Here is a 19,908-nt window from a genome sequence, read left to right as displayed (position 1 = left end):
TCGCGGTGAATCACCTCATCCCATAATCGTTGTTGTTCCCATCCTACAGCTGTCCAGTGCTGATGTCCTCCAGGACATCATGTTCTAGGTGGACATATTCTAGGTGACCCAGTGGCGAATACCGGGGGAGGGGGGTGCGACCCCTCCCCCAAACGCGTTAGTTTATACAATGGCTTTCCCTCTTTCTCCTCGTTCACTGCGCGCTTCGACAAAGTGAGCTCTGGGTCAGTCCATGACGCGACCTTCTGACGGAAAGTCAGCAATCTTATGAGTCATGACTCGTCGACGTCGGCCCCAGCGAAGTCTTTGTCACACCAGGACTTAGCCGTTCTTCGTTGCACGCATGCGTACGTAATTTTTACAAGAGAGTGGGTCGCAAACAAATACATGTCACGCACACTATGCGTCAAGTCCTTCTTTGTAACTAATAATTTTTTTTTAATTCCGTGTTAGCGTCGCGAAGCAACTGTGGCTATGAGTGACGCACAAACGGAGAGAGGACAGAAGGATGGAGTGGGGGACAGAGGGGTTAGTATGCGTCCCGAGCCGACCTCAGGGGAACTGTGCCGTCATTCGTGTGGTAAGTCTTCGGACAACCCAGGGAAAACCTCAGACAGCACAGCCGGTGACAGGATTCGAACCCGTGTCACCTCTCCCAGTCTTGGCGTGGAAAGCGATCATCCTAACCACTATGCCACGGAGCTGGTAACTCCTTTTTTTTTGTGTGGTATGCGTCCCTAGTCATAAACAGTCAGGGCTGAGATGTCACGCTGTACAGCATACCCCGCGGGAAAGGTTGACGCACTGGTACCGAGGCTGATTAATCCCTGTCCCAACACATGAGGGTCATGAGGGTCGACCCTTCTTCGTGCCGACGGCGGCCCAGAAAACACACGAGACAAGTGACAGCATGATGTTGAGGTTCGTCACGTGATATGGTTTCGCCGGAGCTGTTTTTTTTTTTTTTTTTCGTTTCGTGGGGAAAGAAGGAAGGCGTTAGCTCGCGTAAGAATCATGCTATCGTGATGCAACGAACGTGATGCCGCCCAGCGTTTCTCCTTGAACTTTGAAGCTTCAATTAGACCTCTCGCACTCCTTCGTTCAAGGCAAAAACGAACGAAGAGTGAGCCGAAGGACCAATGGAACGCGAGTGTGCGACGCAGGTTGGGTTGAAGCAGCGGTGGCGGTGGTCGACGAAGTGCAACTTTTTCTGCACGAAAACAACCAGCTGAATTCGTTGTAGAGGAGGTGGAGTTCCTCTACATGAGCCCCGACCGGCGATGATGGTATGCCACGGAGAGGCGATGACGGTGGCCTATCTCCATGGCCGCGCCGGTGGAACTGAGGCCGGTGCTCCAGGCGCGTGGCCATCTTCGTCGTTGTCCACGGCCCGCTACATCGTTATAACGCTGGTTCCTTAAATTGTTGCCGGCATTACGGAACCAATAGAATGTCGCGGAATTTCGAAGCGTAGGCGCGCAAAGATGCTCACCGCATGAGTTCCTAACGTCCGCCATTTGCAAACAAAGCAAGGTGAGGTCAACATGGCGCCATCCAGGATGGCTTCAAACATGGCTATCGGTTTATCTTTCTATTTCCCTCTCTATCTTGTTGTCGTGACACCGCATTTTGGTGAATCTTGCACGAAACTTTATCAGATTCTTCGAGCAAACTTGGAACAATGTGATCCGAACTGGTTTGTGGTAAGACATCATTTACTCACTCGCACACATGATATACAAAGCATTGGGACAGGGGTGTGCTTATTGAACATTTCTATCGTGCTCTTCATGCCACATGCACGTTACAGGGTGCAGACGCACGCAGATAACCCCGAGCCAAATTGTTAGGGACCTCTCTCCTAATCTTGTCACAGTCCTGAAGGTTCTTCAGCAAAACATACTTGCTGCTCGTGGCAGAACAAAACTGAAGTGTAATAGCAGACAAACCCCAAACCGATCTTGGAGGTGCGGGTGTGAGTCTTCGGTGATGGTCTCCTCCGACTAGGACATGCGTCAGAACATGCAAGTGAGTAACACGAAACCTGTGGAGTAGTCAGCAGCTCTACGTATCGCTACGCGTTGCCTTCAGTATCATGGACGCCACGCGCATGCGACAGAGGTCCATACCGTGGGTTGCTTGAAGAAGGCTGACGACTAAAAAAAGAAGAAAAAAATGGTTGTGAAGGATACCCAACACGCGGTCGCACAGCTGCGGCTTCTTTTATGCACTATATCCATCTTCAAAACCTCGCGATAGTCTCTCCTCGTTGGCATTATTTTCTTATCGAAAACTTAAATATGTGTTCCCGTCATTTTGATAAATATTGATAAAATCACTGAGCATTCCTTACGTCCTTATTCGATATTCAGCAATCAGATTTTGGCGAGATCAGATTTTCAGATCAGATTTCAGAGCAATCAGATTTTGGAGATTTGGGCTTTCTCCTTGGCGTCTGTTATGTTACTAAAGAAACACCACTTGAAACACACCAGTGCAGGTGTGAATTACAAAGATAAGAATCACAAAGGGAATAGAGGGAAGAGAATAAAGAATCACAAAGGGAAACGTTGGGAGATTACGCTGGTTGTCGACACACCAAGGAATATGACAAAATGATATTTCGCTAACTTTGGTACGTACAGTTTAGCTGAAAGTGGGTGATACTTTGAGGGGTCCAGACATATTCTACGGCGAAACATGCAAGAAATTGGGTATGAGCAATAAACATATATGTGAACAGGATCAACGGTTCAGCGTCTCTGGGAGTTCCGAAGGCGTCAGCTTGCTCAGGGCGTTGGTGACGATGCAGAGGTCTCCCTTGAGTTCGCTGACGATATTGGCGATCTTTCTGGTGTTGGTGAGCACGTCCACAGTCTGCGTGTAGGGATTGTAACGCAGTCCGAATGGACGCTTGATGGTCTTGGCGAACTCCCTGTGAAAGTACATAAATGTGACGGGTAGTGAATGTCGGACGGTTGTGAACACCGTTATTTGTCTTGTACAGTATACAGGGGCGGGTGATACAAGTCTTTGAAAGGCAACAGCAGACAAGGACGTCCCTAAGGTTGGGAACATGTAATGGGCTACTGCCGAAGTTCTTCGGGATATTGTCGATCAGTAGAGTGGCGCTGTCAAAGCGTGCCAATGCCATAATACAAAGGTTTGTGAGCCGAAACCACGCTCGTAAAGAAATACAAAGCGTTGTGCAATGTTGCTCTTCCATCTCGCACAGGATAGCGTGAGCATCTACTGCTCATTAGTGTATAGAATATACTCGCGGTTTATATGTCCACTAGAGCAGCGATGGGAAACGATATAGTGAGATACGCTTTTGAGCTGACAAAAACCTCAGCCTTGAAGCTTTACCTACCTGTGTGGATTTCTTGATATTCGTTTGTCTATGACATCTCTAATCATCAGACAGACTCACCTTCTGACTTACTTACATTCCGGCGTTGGCTGAAGCATATTCGCATGTAGGCATGAAGTCTTATCACATTTTCAGAGTACTCATGTCAGGAAAACATTCATATTGTTTTACATGTGGCCTTTCAGAAACGATGCCTAAACAACTCATTTGTTGCGTTCTTTCAGTGTATTAGAAAACTTTCAGTTGACCCTGAATTTCTTACACACATATAGTACCATAGCCATGGCATAGCCATAGCCGTTGACATGAGTCGCGCTTGTTCTTGCAGTGTCTCGGGGCGATGTTCCCCCGAGTAGTATTGTTCTAGATGATGATAAATGCGACAGAACACGGAAGGAAGACACTTGGTGATTGGCGAAAGAGACAAGATCGAGCCAAGGTCGGTGTTTGATTGAGTACAAGGGTTTGACCTTCGAGGACATTGACATTCAATGTACCATACTTCAGCTTCAATGTTCCGTGGGGCCTTCTGTTTTATGACTGGACTTCTTAGAGTGCAAGTGCATAGTGAAACATGTGAGGAATAACGGGTACTATAAACCACGTGTTCGTTGAGGGCCTCGAGACACTAGACATGGTTATTTAGTGGCTTTAGAAGGACTTATAACACACGAGGGAAGAACACACTCGAGGTGAGTAGGCCATTTAGACACAAAGTCATGTGACGTTACCACGAGTGACACATTCAAGTACAAGCTAGTATTTCTAACTGTGTCGTGGGGTGAGACGAATTCGTGTAGCTCCCTCTCTCTGCATTGACAAGTTTCACAAGGTCATCGTTTACTCTGTCATCATAATCATCATCATCACCATCTTGTACTTATCTGATAAGCCACATTGGGCCTTCATCATCGCAATAAAGTACGTTAAAGAGAGCTTTGGTTCGCCATAGGGCATTACCATGCTCCTCCTTTTGTGCGGGACTTCTTGTGAGCTTGGGGAATAAACCATATTAGTGATACTTCCCAGGTGGATCAATGTAACTTTAACTCGGATTGTATTACATGCGGCCCATGGCTGCTGGTGTTGCATTGCGTTTTCCACACATGGTTCTATGCACGTGATGGCAATTAATGTTCTGAATGCTGGAACACATGGACGAATACCTAGAAAGCCTCAAGTGCCTAAGAAACTAACGATGAAAGAAGACGGTCATATGCACAACCATATGTATGACTTGCGAAGAGAGAGTAGAGAAAAAAAAATGAAAAGGATAACCACTATGTTCCTACCTCATCTGTTGTTTGGCCTCGTCGAAGCTCTCCGTGTAAAAATACACATTTTGGAATGCTGTAATGATAGGTTCCTCCTCGCACGTCGTTACAGGGTCGAATGCGAGAACTTTGGCTTCGCTGGTCAGCGCGTGCTGCATTTGAATGACTTTTTATAGCGGTACGTAGTCCACACCGAGTTATAAGTGAAAGCTCACCCTTAGCTCAGAAGCTGACGAGAGTAATCCGGCGCCGTACACCCTCATTTCACCATTCTGCTTGCACAATCCGAACTCCACCGTGAAAAAGTAGCACTAACAAGCGAAAGAAGCGACACTAAGTGCATATTTTGAACTCGGTCAGGCGACTACGACCAACCGACTTAGCTGTGGCAACATGAGCATATCTACTGTCAATGACTCACCGTGGCCAGCTTTTCAACTTCCTCATCTGAGGCTCCTAGCGATGCAAGACCTAGTTCCTGAGAGAACTGGGCAAAGTTGGAATCCGCCATCATCGGGCAGTGCCCCAGGAGCTCGTGGCAGCAGTCCCTGTGGCCACAGAACACAGTACGGCGAATAAGCCTCGTTGCCGTTGTCAGTTATAGGAAAATGTGCCTCCTTACGGTTCAGGTGTGTAGAAAGGGTCAGAGCCGTGTCTGATATACTGCGTAGAGTAAAATACCCGAAATGCCAAGCCGGCCAGGAAGTCTCGAGCTGACAAGTAGCCAGCAACGGGTCGCAGTTGGAAGCCTGTCCTATCTAAAGGCAAACAGTCAAAACTTACTTGTACACCGTATAATAAAATGCAGTCATTACACAAACAATGCGTCAGTTCAATACATTTTTCAATTTTTTTTTTTTTTTTTTTTTTGTGGATTGATCGGGCATGGCTGGAGGTGTGTGCGATGGGATACAACAAGGCACGTAAACTTCGTTGCATTTTGAAGATCCTAATATGTGCAGTTCAGGCGAATGCATTATTTGCGCATGTCGTCTTCCTGTTGTTGAGCAGATTATAGAGAAGCGCTTATCTGGGAAATAGTTTTTGTGCACGTAGGAGTTCCAATGGTACCCGTAGGCTCTTGAACAGCACGAATTGATGTAAGCAGAGGAAGAACTTATCATAGAATATCCAGAAAGAAGTCTTGGAGCGACGATGGTCATCATGATATGTCATGACAGGCACGATATGAACACACAGTAGTCACAAGATTCGAGTCACTATTGACGTTTTAGATGAAATCACATTACAAGTATTTTTGAATTCTTTCAAACCTATTCCTCGATTCGTGGTTTTCTCACTTAACGGTACACTGCACCTGCTTATTCGTATGAGCAAGCCGAGCCCCACTTCGAGGGAGCCAGAGGCCCAGGAATGCTCCAGCCTCTTCTGCCAATGACGTGTTCACGGTGACGCCTAAACAGCTTTGGAATAATAATTCGTGACTTTACGTCGCGTGAAAACTAAGCCTGCAGATGTTTTTTTATATTTTTTTTTACATTCACATTGCTCATGAACTGAAATGACGAGTCCTGGTGCACCAAGTAGCTAAAAGTGTCCTAATGTTTGCATGTTCACCAAAGGGGAACACACTGCGAGCCCTGTGGAGAATATGTACACAGAACAATCTTGTACGCACGTTTCAGAAATTGACTGACGTCTTCGAGCTGTGGGATGTTGTCCTTCCTGCGAAATGATGGGTATCGTGAGTGAGCGATTCAGGTGATGAAGTTGCAGGTATAGAACGTTGAATCGAAACGTTACCAACTTGCCTGTATCCACAGTACTTGATGAGCAACTCGAAGTTCTCCAAGAACTCCTTGCAGGCGTGCTTGGTATACAACTTGCTCAACTCCGTGAAGACGCGTCCCCAGGTCCTCTTCTCTTCTTCCGTGTACTCGATCCTCATTATTGGCTGCCCGCTAGGTGGCGAATCGCATGCATTTAAAAAAACATAGTTGTCTGTACGGAGCTCAGTTGGAGCGCGCTGCCAGACAACCCTATCTGCACTACTGGCTGGAAGACATAGGGATGTTGTGGCGTAGTCGGGATGCTCATGGTTTATAGGTGACCGTCACGATGGTGATATTTTAATGACTTACTGCTTGTACTTCATTGCCACATCGGCGAAGAACATCCGCCTCTGCCTGTAGGTGGGGTCTTTGAAGCCCTGAGGTAGACATAAGACCAGTGTCAGTAGATATATGTCCCGCCATTAGCAAGCCCTTGAGGGTAAGGAGCAATAAACCTACAACGCAGCAATGCTAGTATTCTACAAGTATGCGAGATACGATGCTGGGTACCACCAATGTGCCACGAGACATGTACGATATATGCTGAGTTTCATGTTGCCACATTTGGACTACTTTATACTGTTTTCCCAGCATGCTGTAGAGTATACGGTCTGAGACATTGATCCGGAAGGCCACTAGAGAAGCATATCAGATCTGGGGTCGTAGACCCCTGATCTGATTGTTGGTTGTGATGATCACATCTTCGTTCGAAGAAATGATTTGCGAAGGCTGGAGTCTTCAAGACATTTCTGTACGTTGATGAGCATATGATTCTCCAGGTGGGAAGATTCCAGTCGCAGGTGAAAAAAAATAAAAAATAAAAATAAAAGAAAATAATAGAGCCCAGAGTACTTGTAACTGTTCTGTGCAGATCCCCGGGACACACAAGGATATGGTGCCACTCTGTTCGCAAGACAATCATGCATGCTAGAGACTGACAGTAGCGAAGGTGTCCATCCTATATCCTGAATAGGGTAGAGGATCCTGAATAACGATTCGCCTTGTAGAGAGCGAGGTCTTCAGCCATTATACATTCGGGGCTCAGATTTGAATGACCAGGGGCAGTCACTAGAGGCGAACCATTTTGTTCCTCCTTTGGCGGTTGCTTTGAGGATGTTATAGAGACCGTCTCCCGCGTGATCCCGAAGGCAGTTCAGTGACCTCGAGGACGACGATGACATTCGTGAAAAACCACGACGCCTCCATACTACCACGCTATGTTATCTGTGCGTCATGTTTGCGAGTCATAGTTAGCCTTTGACATGAAGCAAATAAACCCCACGGTAGCTGTAAAGGAATGGCGACGCGAATGAAGCCTCGCACTACGAAGACAATCACCGAAGACAGACGTCGCTGTTGGAAATGTACACTAGTTCCGCAAGAAAGCGACATAAACGGGACGGTTGCTATTCCACCCTATACTAATATGACGAAGGGGTAGTTGTACCTTCCTTTAAGCAGAACGTGACACGCAGCATAGTCATTGCTTCTTAAAACGGAAGCCTCGTCGTTTATATGCGCAGAATAGAAACGTCAACACAAGCTTAGTGCTTGAATGAAGATGACAGAGTTGCAATGGAAGAAACAAAAGAACCTCATAAAGATCAATCCGTCTTGTGCCCGACATCTAAGGGTCAATCACGTAGGGACCTTCGAAGACGAAAAGGAAAGCCGAGAAACGTGCTAAGTCCCTGATAAGCAGAAATCGATCCCTCGCGTTTGTGCATGAAAGTCAATATTGCTCATGGACTCAATCGAGAAACCGGTCCTTCTGCGACATTCCTGAATATTCGATGGCGAAAGAAAACTTAACTCTTCCGCACGACGCGTACAAATGATGAATCCAAGGGCTTCTTCTTTCTTTCTTCACTAACTAAGCGGGAGTTGGAACTTGGTGGCTGTCCAAAAGGGCGCCTGCAGCTCCATTTCTTGTGAGTTTCGCCAATATGGCAGTGACTATCATACGTGACACTCTGTAGCGAGCAGGCTTCAGCTTGGAAACGGCTTGCATTGCCACTTGGTGTCTCAGGGGTTACGGTGAGCGAATACAGATTGAAGGTTTAGAGATGAGCCCTTTTTCTGTTGCTGCTCACGTGTAAGAATGCTTTGTTTTATTTTTTTGTGTGTGCGTCATTACCCTAGGAATTTGGTCCATCGACTGCGAACGCTTTTCCTGGGAAGACATCCAAAAACATCTGCTCTGGAAAACATCTGGACATCCACATTATCTCTCGGGTGTGTGCCTGTTCTTTGTTCAAGATGTGGTTGTTTCGCAAACTTGTGCTAGAGTTTGTGTTATAATCGATCTATGTAAAGCACAATAAATACAGAGGATGATGCACCCCGGACAAGTTAACTTCCATAAAGACGAGGTTGCTTCGAGACCCTGCACTTCATCAGGGCAAGATGATTATCTATGTAACTACTACTTATATGACCGTAATGCCAATTTCACTTGTGGAACACGCAGAGTAGGCTAGACATTCATGAGTCTAACTCCCTCGTAAAGGAATTCCTCACGTACGGGACGTCGCCGTGTATTTTTTTTCAGTGCTGTAGATATCTGTTTAGGAGGTGCACTTACGGGATGATCGGCGTCCAGTTCAGCACCGTACATGAGAACCTTGTTAGAAGTCTTGTCCAAATCGGCTATCTTTCTCGGAAACCACGGCATTCCTGCGAACTCTATTGTGATGTCAACAAATGCTACTATCTCTGTAACGGCAGTGTCTTACGAGAAGGCATGTCCGCAGAAGAAAGCTCTGGCTGCGGCCCGAAAGAGTCCATGGACTCCAGTTGGCAGCCTTTGGAAAAATACTCCTTCAGGGCGATGCAATCCACCTCATGGCGCAGAGCGTGCACCACGTCAGTCATCTGGCCCTGGTCACAGTTCAAGCCTACGAAGATCTCGTACTGAGACGGGTTTGCGCGAGACTTGCGGGATTCTATGTGAAGCACGTTCACGTTTTTCTCCTGCGCACAACAAGCGTTAATCAACGTTGGTTTGTGGGTGTGTTCTATCGGGAACCTCATGCATCACATCAAAGACAGCTCTGCAAAGGGCAGAGTACCTACCTTGAAGACTCGTAGTGCACGTACCAGGCCGCCGACCTGGTTACGGAGAGAAAACACAACGGCTGAATTCTCTTTTCCGTCTTGTTGAGATCCATCTGAGGATTGGGTATTCAAGCTTTCCTTCGATCCTGAAGGGGAGCCTGATTGGGAGTCTGCATCTTTCTTGAAGATCTTGCTCTGCAAAACAACCTCTTGCGTAACATTGCAATTGTCTCCGATGAACTAAATAAATATTTGCAACATAGAGATGTACCACCAAGGCATAATGCAAAAAAAGAAAAGGAAAAGAAAAGGAGCAAATACAGCCGGTATTGCCTACTGTTTTTTGCCGACGATACAGTACTTCCCGTATACGTAGCACTATAATAATACCACAGAATTATTGCCGCTCTTCGCTGTTCCTTACATCGACTAGGTGTTCACGGTGACCACGTCACAGAAAAGGGAAATAAAAGAAACGCATCCGTCATACCTGACACTATAGAAAGGCGAAAGGTTACATCACCTTGTTATCGGCATTTCCTTTATCTTCAAGCGGGCGTCACTGCCTCAACCACCCGTTTCAAACTTAGGTGACTCTTCAACCACTCATCGAGTTCCCCTTTCCTCATGCACCTGTCTTTCTCCTCCCATTTTTCTGCTGCGTCACTTACGGGTGGTCTCAAGGAAGAATATTTTTAGCTCGCACCACTATTTGGGCGGTCACTTTCTTATTCTGCTCCGGAGGCATCGAGCAATAAAGAAGAATCTGCAGAAGCCACCCAAAGGACACGTCCATTACTCTTGGGCTTCATGCATTTTATCGGGCCCCTCTGCCAGCGCCTTGTAACGGGGAGAAATTGAATTAATGAGGTCTTTTATCGCTTCCTTCCCCTTTTTCTCTTCCGTGTCTTCTTTCTTTGTTTTTTTCGGTGGTATATACATAGTCCGTGGGTTATATCATGTGCCACGAGCCTTCGCGCATTCTGTATAAAATGATGGTTCCAAAATCAGTCGTCCTCCCTTCGATCTTCCACTAATGAGACCTTCCCGCCTACAGCTTGCCTGATTGGCACCGTTAAGGTGTCTGCTCGTATCGTGGGCCTACCAACGCTCAATACTTTTCCAAAGCAACGTTCAGAAGTCGCGAAAAAGTCACGGAAAGAAACGACGCTGCACAGTTCAGAAGGCAACAGTTTGGAAAGTGGTAGCCTTTGGGCGTAGCTGCAGTTTCGTTGAGAGAAAAATGCTAGACGTCGCAATGATCAGAGTACAGTGAACCCTCGTTAATATGACCCCCGATAATCTGACATACACGTAGCTCGGCGCGATCATGATCGCAATGCCTTATCAAAGCCTGATGATCGCGATCATGAGTGCGATCACGAAGCACTGGCAAGGCTGCCGCGATCATGATCGCGCCGAGCTATGCGTACGGTCGCCGAGCCGAGGTCGGTATGCCGAGCTAGGCGTACGGTCGTAAAACGTGTATGTCACATACACGTTTTACGACCGTACGCCTGGGGAACAATGCAGTGAAACCTCTGCAAATTCCCCGTTAATATGACAATTCCGCATTATGACCAAAATTTTCGGGAAAGACCATGGTCATAATAACGAGGGTTCACTGTATGCGAGTTGAAAGAATGTGGCGGCAGCTAGAGCCTAAGCTGCAATCTTTGCGCTGGTAATCGGTGGAATGACAGGGACAGCTCGACGTCGTTGCAAGTAAATAAACAACAAGAACAGTAAGTTATAAACAACCAGGAAGAGAGGGAGAGAAGGGAGAGAGCATGCGTTAAAGAGGATTAAAAAGGACCACGGTTTTAGCTAATTGGATCGTATCTGGAGATCGCATGGCGAGAATGAGAGGTAAGGATGATCAACATATCCCTCTAATCGTTATCGTTATCGATATCGTTCTGTCACATGATCCGTTGAAAATGAGTGGCGCACGTGTTCTTGTGACCCTATGCTCGTCAAAGTAATCGACCTCGATTACTTTGTGTCTCACCTATCATTGGTCGCCACGTGAAGAAGGCGTGAAGAACATGAAATGAATGTCATGCGCTCTCAACCAATAGTCGAGCTCTTGATCCTGCAATCTTCGTGATAAGGCACACTCTTAAAAACGAACTTCACGTCTTAGCACGCACCTAGCCAACCATCATCCTGAATGGCACCGTTCTCGCCCCTGATTAGTTGGAAACGGGAGGCGTGCGCCTTTTTTGTGCCAATTAAGCGTGCGTAAGCGGTACAAAAAAGGTGTACGCCTCCCGGGAGCGTGCTAAGAGGTGAAGTTCGTTTTAAAGAGTGTACACTGTTAAAACAGAACTTCACCACATAGCACGCTTCTAGCCAACCATCATTCCGAATGATATCATTCTGTGTCCTTACTTGCTGAAACTGGGAGGAGGCGCCTATCTGGGACAGATTATGCATGTCCCAGATAGGCTCCTCCCCGTGTTTCGAACGAATCATGAAACAGAAAGATATCATTCGGAATGGTGGTCGGCTAGGAGCGTGCTATGTGGTGAAGTTCTATTTTAACAGTGTACACTCTAAAAACAGAACTTCACCGCATAGCACGCTGTGCGCCAACCATTGCCAAGAGTAATAGGGATATCGCTTCTGATTCGAAGAAAGATGGGGGCGTACGCCTTTTTGTGGCAATTTGGATATATGAAAATTGCCACAAAAAGGGGTACGCCCCCCTCTCTCCCTTCGAATCAGAAGCGATAACCCTATTATTCTTGGCAATGGTTGGCGCACAGAGTGCTATGCGGTGAAGTTCTGTTTTTAGAGTGTAGATAAAGCATGAAGAGTGCAGGATCAAGTGCTCGACGATTGGTTGAGGGCGCGTGACGTTCATCTCCGTCCTTCTCGCCTTCTTCACGTAACGACCAATGACAGGCGAGACACAAAGTGATCGAGGTCGATTACGTTGACGAGGATAAGGTCCCAGGGGTCAAAACGGCATAATTCTGTGCAGTGGTTGACCTTCGGAGTGTTACGTGGTGGTAAGTTCTGTTTCAAGAGCGCCAGGAGAGGTTCCTTCATTCATTAAGGGTTCTTGCCGCGTATTACCTAGGATACACAAAGAAGCAAGTATTGTACGAGTGACGGAATAACGTTTTCACCTCAGGTGGTTACCAAGCTTACAAGACCAACAACGAAACAACCCCAACTCAGCAACGCTCGTGACAGGTCTAATAGAAATATTCGACGGGGAGGGGGGGGGAGAGGGGGGACGCGAATGGCATCTCCTTGTCTTGTTCCTTTCTTGGCTTGAGGGTGATTGACGTCATCCCTAAATGTCTCCAAGGGGTCGCCAGGACTACGACTAATTGTTCGCTGCTCCACGGAATGCTACTAGCCAGTGAGAAACGCAAGGGCGTAAGAGGAAGTCAATCTTTGCTGCTTGGCTGGTGGAACTATATACGAACGTAATTGATGTTTCCTAGTTACTTTTTTAGAGAGTTCAAAAGTAAGGAAAAAAAAAGTCTTTGCTGAAAATAGAAGAGATTGCCCGTCTATTGCTAGATATTTCCTGTATGATATCTTGGTCTGTGTGCGTTCGATAAATGCACAAAATGAAGCATCTGTACAGACGTAATTTGTGTGACATTTTAAAAGATCGTGTATAAAGAAACTCAGTATTGTATGACAAGAAAGAGTAAGCCGAAAGTAGCGAAACCGACGAATAGGCCGCGTTTTCAATGTCAGAACAAATCACGTGGTCTGCCCTTGTGGAGGACCAAGGTCATGAGCTCACTCGTTCAGTACAACCAGGGCGTGTATCTACGTGAGGGGCAGGGGGTCAACTGCCCCCCCCCCGGGGTCCGCCTAATGGGGCTCAAAAAGACACATTTCGGAAAGCAAATAACCCCCGGAGGCGAAAAGTAGACGGCGGTACTGAATACAGTCATGTCTCGATTATCCGGACACCTCGGGAGTCGTCCCTTTTCGTCCGGATAACGAATTTCCGGGTATCCGGACCAAGCATACTTCCGGGGAAACCCGAAAAATTTGGGACAGCTCTTTATAGCTCCAGAAAAGAAAACAAGGAAAGGATCACTACTTGAAAAATTCGTGCGTAGTGAGCTTCTTGAAATTAGCAGGCACGCGTGTGACAGTATTTTCGTCACAGCCACGGCACCACCTGCGTCACCCCGCTGTTCAATAAAGAGCAATGTCTGAGAAAGTTGGTCCTGGCCTCATGTTTTTGTCTTCTTACAAATGCCCTTGGCCTTGCAAAAAGACAGGCGATGCTTTCAGACGGCCTGGACTTTGACGTTCACATTGACGTGTGGATTTCTTACGCTCCGTGGGTGCAGTGCACGTCTTTCGCTTATCGTCTACTATCTCCGTGTGCCCGCACACACCAAAAAGGAGTGACCTCAGAAGAAGAGAAGGTCAATCTACAGAATGGCCCCGTTAGATGTGACCCTTTTCCGGAATAATTCGAACACAGCACATACCAGGGACAGAGGACGTTGACACTTTTCCGGATAAGCGAATCAGAATAACATGGGTCCTGGAAGATTGTTCCCCGTACTTGCTGTCTGGATACGGATAATGAATTCCGGATAACCGAGACAAAATCCAATGGTAGCAGGTTCGTTCCCGGTAATGTAACCCGGATAACGAGGTTTCCGGATATCTGAACTCCGGATAAGCGAGACATGACTGTACAACCATTGAAACAAAGTTATTCACGCGTAATCGCACACAGTCATAGAGGTGTTCCCCTGTGCTGAAGAATAACTGAATGATAACAGAACCACATTCGTGAAATTCGTTAGGCCTGGGTTCCGTGTCTTTCTTCTATGGCTACGACGGAATTTGTAGGATACACAAGTCTATCAACACAGAACTTTCTGCAACTATAGGAACCAGAGGACTGCTATAGTCTCGCGATGCATAGGTAACTAGTAAAATTGCGAATGTCGACAGACACCTTTCGAGCAAGGTTCTTTTTAAGGAGTACCAAGTAATAAGAGCAACGGACTTCCTTAAATATAGATGCCTAAGTACTTACAGGTTATCCCTTAGGAATAAAAACCTTGAATTTTTGTCCCTGTTCAAAACCTCATTTTGGATAACAAGAGTTTATCCTACCAGGAGAGACGCTATGTGGACGTGCCCTGGCGTGCGGACATCATGAGGTGAGCAAAGCTTGAGTGTGTTACTACATCGAATATTAAACGAGTTTGGTTTTGATACAAATGCTACCATACCTACAAATAAAGAACTAAAAAAGCTATTTTTATGAAACGGGAATTTAGCGTGGTACAAGTCTGCACTCTTTGTATAAAGTTGTGTTCAAGTGTACAGTTTGCGTTACGCAAACATTTGTAAATATCTTTGTTTCCTCCTATGTGTATATATTTGATGGATTGTGAAGGTTGCTGCTGTACTGCTTTGGAGTCGGGGTCTTGCCACGCTACACTGACAGCTTTTTGTCCGGCCTCCTCCACTTTGTGGAAATACATAAATAAATAACTAAATAAAAATAAAATAAATAAAAATGTATTTGCAGCATCGTTAAAGCCAGAAAAATCGAAAGGGTACCTAGTGATCAAGGCTACCATAGAAAAATTGTCTGGTATGTGATTTCATTTTTGACTGCCCTAAATTCACAGTAACAGCAATAAACCACTGACCTTAATTTCTTCGATGAAAGAGTCTGGAAAGTCACTGAGACTTGCCATGGCTGGTGTGCTGCAGCATCGTCTGCTTTGGAACATTCGTCTGCGACGGTTCGACGTGTCCATGGTTGGGAGCCGTCACAAGTGGATATACGCCAGCACTGGTATTTGAGTGTTGCTCTCTTGAACCGTCTTTTATGTGCGCCATCGTCGGTGCGCGATAGGCCGGTCAAATCGATGACGTCATGTGATCACCTGTTGCTGCGCTTCCGATAGGGTGAAGTGTGTTTGGACGAAAGTGGCGCAAGTGGGAGAGGTTGGGTCTTGTAAGGGTCGCGTAGGTGGACGTTCGACGTCTTAAAATGTCGCGTTGGTGTAGTTACCAGAAGAAAATAAGCTGGAATAACTCTATGCTGCTGTACGTGCAGTTAAACCTGAGTGCACAGTATAAATCAACGTATCCGAATCTGACTCCTTTCAGGTTAGTTCAGGTTAGCTGTTTATGGCAGTAGACGAATTTGTCGTGTCACCAATTCAATCTCTCCCTATTATTATTTTTTCGTCAACATCAATATCAACATCGGATTAGTTACGTTGTGGTAAAAAGAATCTCAGTTTTCAATTTCGGCTGATAGCAGTGCACTCTGTCAGTACCATTGGTTCATGTTCAGTTTGCATGTGGTGCCGGCTGAGCTCAAATATAAATATACAGTGTTTATTCTGATATGACAAGGATGTGCACGGTAAAAATAGTTGGTATTAATACGGTGACCGCGGTTCCATTAATGAAGGGGAGGCATAAAAATGAGCCTTTAATACGGAAGACTATACAGCTGACTTTAAATGCTGCTTCACAGTGTATGCAGGTTTGCAGAAGGAAAAACAACAACTTTATTTTGGCTTTGGAGAGTGGGGAGGTTCATCGCCACAGGCGATACTCTACCCCATTGCTGGTGGGAATGGGGGGAATAAAATAACGAGCCCCTTCACAATAACGACGAAGTCCGATGGTGTCCAGAAATGTCAGAAGAGCTTTGAGCGCAGAGCGTTGCTGGGCTGGATTAGGCCAGGGACCAAGCAATTTCGATAGGAAGAAGGGGGCGAGAGTTCAGCTGACGAAGAGACTCGGAGAGTGTGGTTCGGGAAGGTTGGTAGTGGGAGCAATGAAGAAGAATATGCTCCAGATCCTCGAGCACACCACAGTGGCAGCAGGTGGGAGAGTCAACTTGTCTCAAGGAAAGGCGGCTTTACAGGTCACAGATAAGCCTAACAGAAACAAAAGAAGGTAACAGGGCATAGCCACCTCTCGCGAAAAAGACGGCAACAGTTCAATTTATAATCAGTCAGGTACGAGTCCGTCTACTATCATCATTGTCATTCATTACTCTCGATATTAGATGCTTTGCTCGTGATTTGAGTCAGGTGACTGCTTTCAAAGATACGAATAATCTTAGGCGGAATACTTAGGCGGAACAACAAAAAAGTATTAAAAAATGATATATTTCCGGGGGGGGGGGGAAGTCATCTGGAGCATTTCAGGGGCCTTATGAGGTTGGGCTTTACTGATACCAAATTAGGAATGTAGAAACTTTGTTCGATGAAGTTTCAGAGTCCTTTCAGTAAGCTTGAAATGATAAAAAGATAAAAACACCGAAACTACTGCTTATTAACATACAAGTTTTCTTGCAGTAGTCTGCATTTCGCCAGGTGCAAAAGTGATCTTAATATGAGCTTTTATTATTTTTATTTATATGAGCTCATATTTTAGCTTATCTTTGATTTTTTAGTGACCTTTTATTGAGCTTTACCACTTTTATACCTGACGAAATGCAGACTAGTGCAAGGAAGCATGTACGTTAATAAACAGTAGTTTAAGTGTTTTATCTTTTTTATACTTGTATTGACCGCACTTGGAAAAGTTTCTACATTCCTAGTAAGCTTAAAAATAAGAAAGCTGGATCTGTGCAGTTGCGCGCAGGCCGGACGCCACCTGATTCAGGCATACACTGTTAAAACAGAACTTCACCACATAGCACGCTCCTAGCCAACCATCATACCGAATGATATCATTCTGCGTCATGATTTGTTCAAAACAGGGGGGAGGCGCCTATCTGGGACAAGATAATCTGTCCCAGATAGGCGCCTCCTCCCATTTTCAACAAATCGATGCACAGAATGATATAATTCGGAATGATGGTTGGCTAGGAGCGTGCTATGTGGTGAAGTTCTGTTTTAACAGTGTACACTCTAAAAACAGAACTTCACCGCATAGCACGCTGTGCGCCAACCATTACCAAGAATGATAGGGTTGCCGCTTCTGATTCGAAGAGAGAGGTGGGCGTACGCCTTTTTTTTTGGCAATTATCATATATCCAAATTGCCACAAAAAGGCGTACGCCCATCCCCTTTTTTCGAATCAGAAGCGACAACCCTATCATTTTTGGTAATCGTTGGCGCACAGCGTGCTATGCGGTGAAGTTCTGTTTGTAGAGTGCACTTCAAAACGCGAAAGCTGCACTCTTAAAAATGAACTTCACCACATAGCATGCTCCTAGTAAACCATCATGTTAAATCATATCGTTATCTGCCCTGATTTGTTGAAAACGGGGGGTGTACGCCTTTTTCGGAATGTTTAATTAACTACGGGGGCACCAGCCCACTTTCGCAATACCAGCCCCCATCTCGTAAGGGCTGAACCAGCCAGCTGTGGCCCGGATTTAAGGCCAGTCCCTCACACACGTGGAAGCAACATGCGCTTCTTAATATTATAATTCGGTTTGCATGCACGCCTACTGTGTGATTAAGGTAACTAAGGCTTGGCACGCGCCTCCCGCTTTGAAGTTCGGCAACCGATGCACATCGTGGGCGAACATCATGATATTCATTGTAGAGATTTCATTAAACATGCTTCGGTTTCATATATATATATATATATATGTAGTCGACCAAGCTACCTCTCCACATTAATCACAGTTCACGTCACGTATCCGTTGTTGTGCAAGACACGGATTAACTCTCGATCATAAATGATAACATCACTTTTCCGTATCCCATTGTGTCACAGCGAGCCAGTTCAGGTAAAGCTGTAAATAACTCTCAAGGATAAACAATAACATCACTTTCCTCGTCACGTCTTTGGGGGCGAGACAGTCGTCGCTGTACTCTCATGCTAGAGACCTGGACATCCGCAAAGCTCCCAGCACCGGGGTAGTAGTTCTGGCAATCGCCGCTTGGCTATGGGATTTGGCGCTAGCTCGCACTATTCGTTACCACGTGACTTGCCGAAACCGCGGCAATGCATGGTCTACTATATTATCTCTATGTGCATGGTGGGCTGTGTTGACAACGACGAAGCAGTAAGAGAGAGAATAGTGCGTGCTTAGCAACAACCTGGTAGCACAGCACGAAAGACGGTGGCAAGGGTGACAGTATCATTCCCTCTCTCCAATAATGCTATGTGGCGCTGGCAGTGTCCACTACCGTAACTATCCCACGACCCGGCTCTCCCATAGGCGATTGCCAGTTGTCCAGGTCTCTAGTATAGAGTAGGTCGTGTTCCGGTCTTAGTTGGAACCAAGTGAATCCACTTGAAAACCAAAATGGATTTTTGTTTTCAAGTGGATTCACATGGCAGTCCAGCTCAGGTTTTTCCCTGAGGGTGCTTGACTGGACAAGCAGACTAAGGTGAGTACACGTTTTTGCTCTTGTGATATAGTGTTCTTTTTTCTTTCCCTATGAGCGTGCAAGTTCACAGTCATTTATGGAATGCAAGTACGTGAAAGAAAAGAAAAAGAAAAGAGGTTCATTCCTTCCCAGTGACGACATGCAGGTCTTTGTGATTTTAAAGAGCACTTACTTAGATCGTCGCAGTAAATGAATGAAAATAAACGATTGCAAGCAGTACATTTTTTTTTAAATTTAGATGCAAGGACAGTGAGATGAAAACCCTTTTCGATAGAGAGAGACTTCATATCCAGAGTGATGTTGACCAATCTTGCCGCAGAGAGAGAAATGTTGCCCGGTCAACGATGAATTGATAACTCACATCGTAAACACAAACAGCGTACTTCTGATCTGATCTCTTGCATTTTATGTTCGGGTAACATCAGAATACTTCACCTGCATGCCTATGGCAAGCAGGTCAGAAAGGCACGAGTGTACGGCTTCACCTAACACCTACGTGCATTGGGGGAAGCCAACTTTAAGAAACGCTCAGTCTTGCTGGACTGCATGTTTCTTTTGCATACAATTTAGCGGAACGGTTTTTTTAATCGTTTGATTTTGCTTTGACATAAAACATATTTTTCAGTTCATCTTCTTTGTTGTAACTACTCCGACGAAGTTGAAGGGACAACTCACATTCTAAACACAAACAGCGTACTTCTGAGCATTTCCTTATCATAATAGGTGCTTGTAAGATAAACTATTTCTAAGCATTTTTTTAGCTGGTTTCTTACATTTTATGTTCGGGTAACACCAGAGCATTTCATCTGCATGCCTATGGCAAGCAGGTCAAAAAGGTGCGAGTGTGTCTATACCTTCGTTTTGGGAGACGTTGCTAATCTGCAAGTCGGCTTCACCTAACTCTTACGTGCATTGGGAGAAGCCAACTTTAGAAAACGCTAAGTTTTGCTGAACTGTATGTTTCTTTTGCATACAATTTAGCGGAACGGTTTTTTTAATCGTTTGATTTTGGTTTGACATAAAACATATTTTTCTGTTCCTCTTCTTTGTTGTAACTACTCTGACGAAGTTGAAGGGAC

General features: G+C 45.7%; 1 protein-coding gene across 1 annotated transcript; it reads right to left on the bottom strand.

Annotated features, from left to right (window-relative positions):
• Window positions 1–1,703: 1,703 nt before the first annotated feature.
• On the bottom strand, window positions 1,704–15,271 carry LOC135401439 (tryptophan 5-hydroxylase 1-like). The gene is made up of 12 exons (XM_064633853.1): window positions 15,161–15,271; window positions 9,516–9,692; window positions 9,176–9,413; window positions 9,025–9,125; window positions 6,750–6,817; window positions 6,416–6,569; window positions 6,287–6,329; window positions 5,270–5,405; window positions 5,069–5,195; window positions 4,863–4,958; window positions 4,666–4,799; window positions 1,704–2,935 (listed from the first exon to the last, which is right to left on the bottom strand). The coding sequence occupies exons 1-12, from the start codon at window positions 15,269–15,271 to the stop codon at window positions 2,746–2,748; spliced, it is 1,575 nt and encodes a 524-aa protein (XP_064489923.1). The 3' UTR covers window positions 1,704–2,745.
• Window positions 15,272–19,908: the final 4,637 nt, after the last annotated feature.

Source organism: Ornithodoros turicata, chromosome 7 (genome assembly GCF_037126465.1).
Source record: "Ornithodoros turicata isolate Travis chromosome 7, ASM3712646v1, whole genome shotgun sequence".
NCBI lineage: Eukaryota > Metazoa > Arthropoda > Arachnida > Ixodida > Argasidae > Ornithodoros > Ornithodoros turicata.
Note: the sequence above shows the minus strand (reverse complement) of the source record. Positions and strands in the feature narration are given on the sequence as shown.

What these genes read in the sequence shown, in the direction of transcription:
- LOC135401439 (XM_064633853.1), bottom strand. Translation starts at nt 15,271, where the DNA reads ATGGACACGTCGAACCGTCGCAGACGAATGTTCCAAAGCAGACGATGC. An exon ending in TTCTGCGGACATGCCTTCTC is followed by an intron (nt 9,126 to 9,175) that starts GTAAGACACTGC and finishes ACATCACAATAG; the next exon opens with AGTTCGCAGGAATGCCGTGG. An exon ending in CGTCAGCTTCTGAGCTAAGG is followed by an intron (nt 4,800 to 4,862) that starts GTGAGCTTTCAC and finishes ATTCAAATGCAG; the next exon opens with CACGCGCTGACCAGCGAAGC.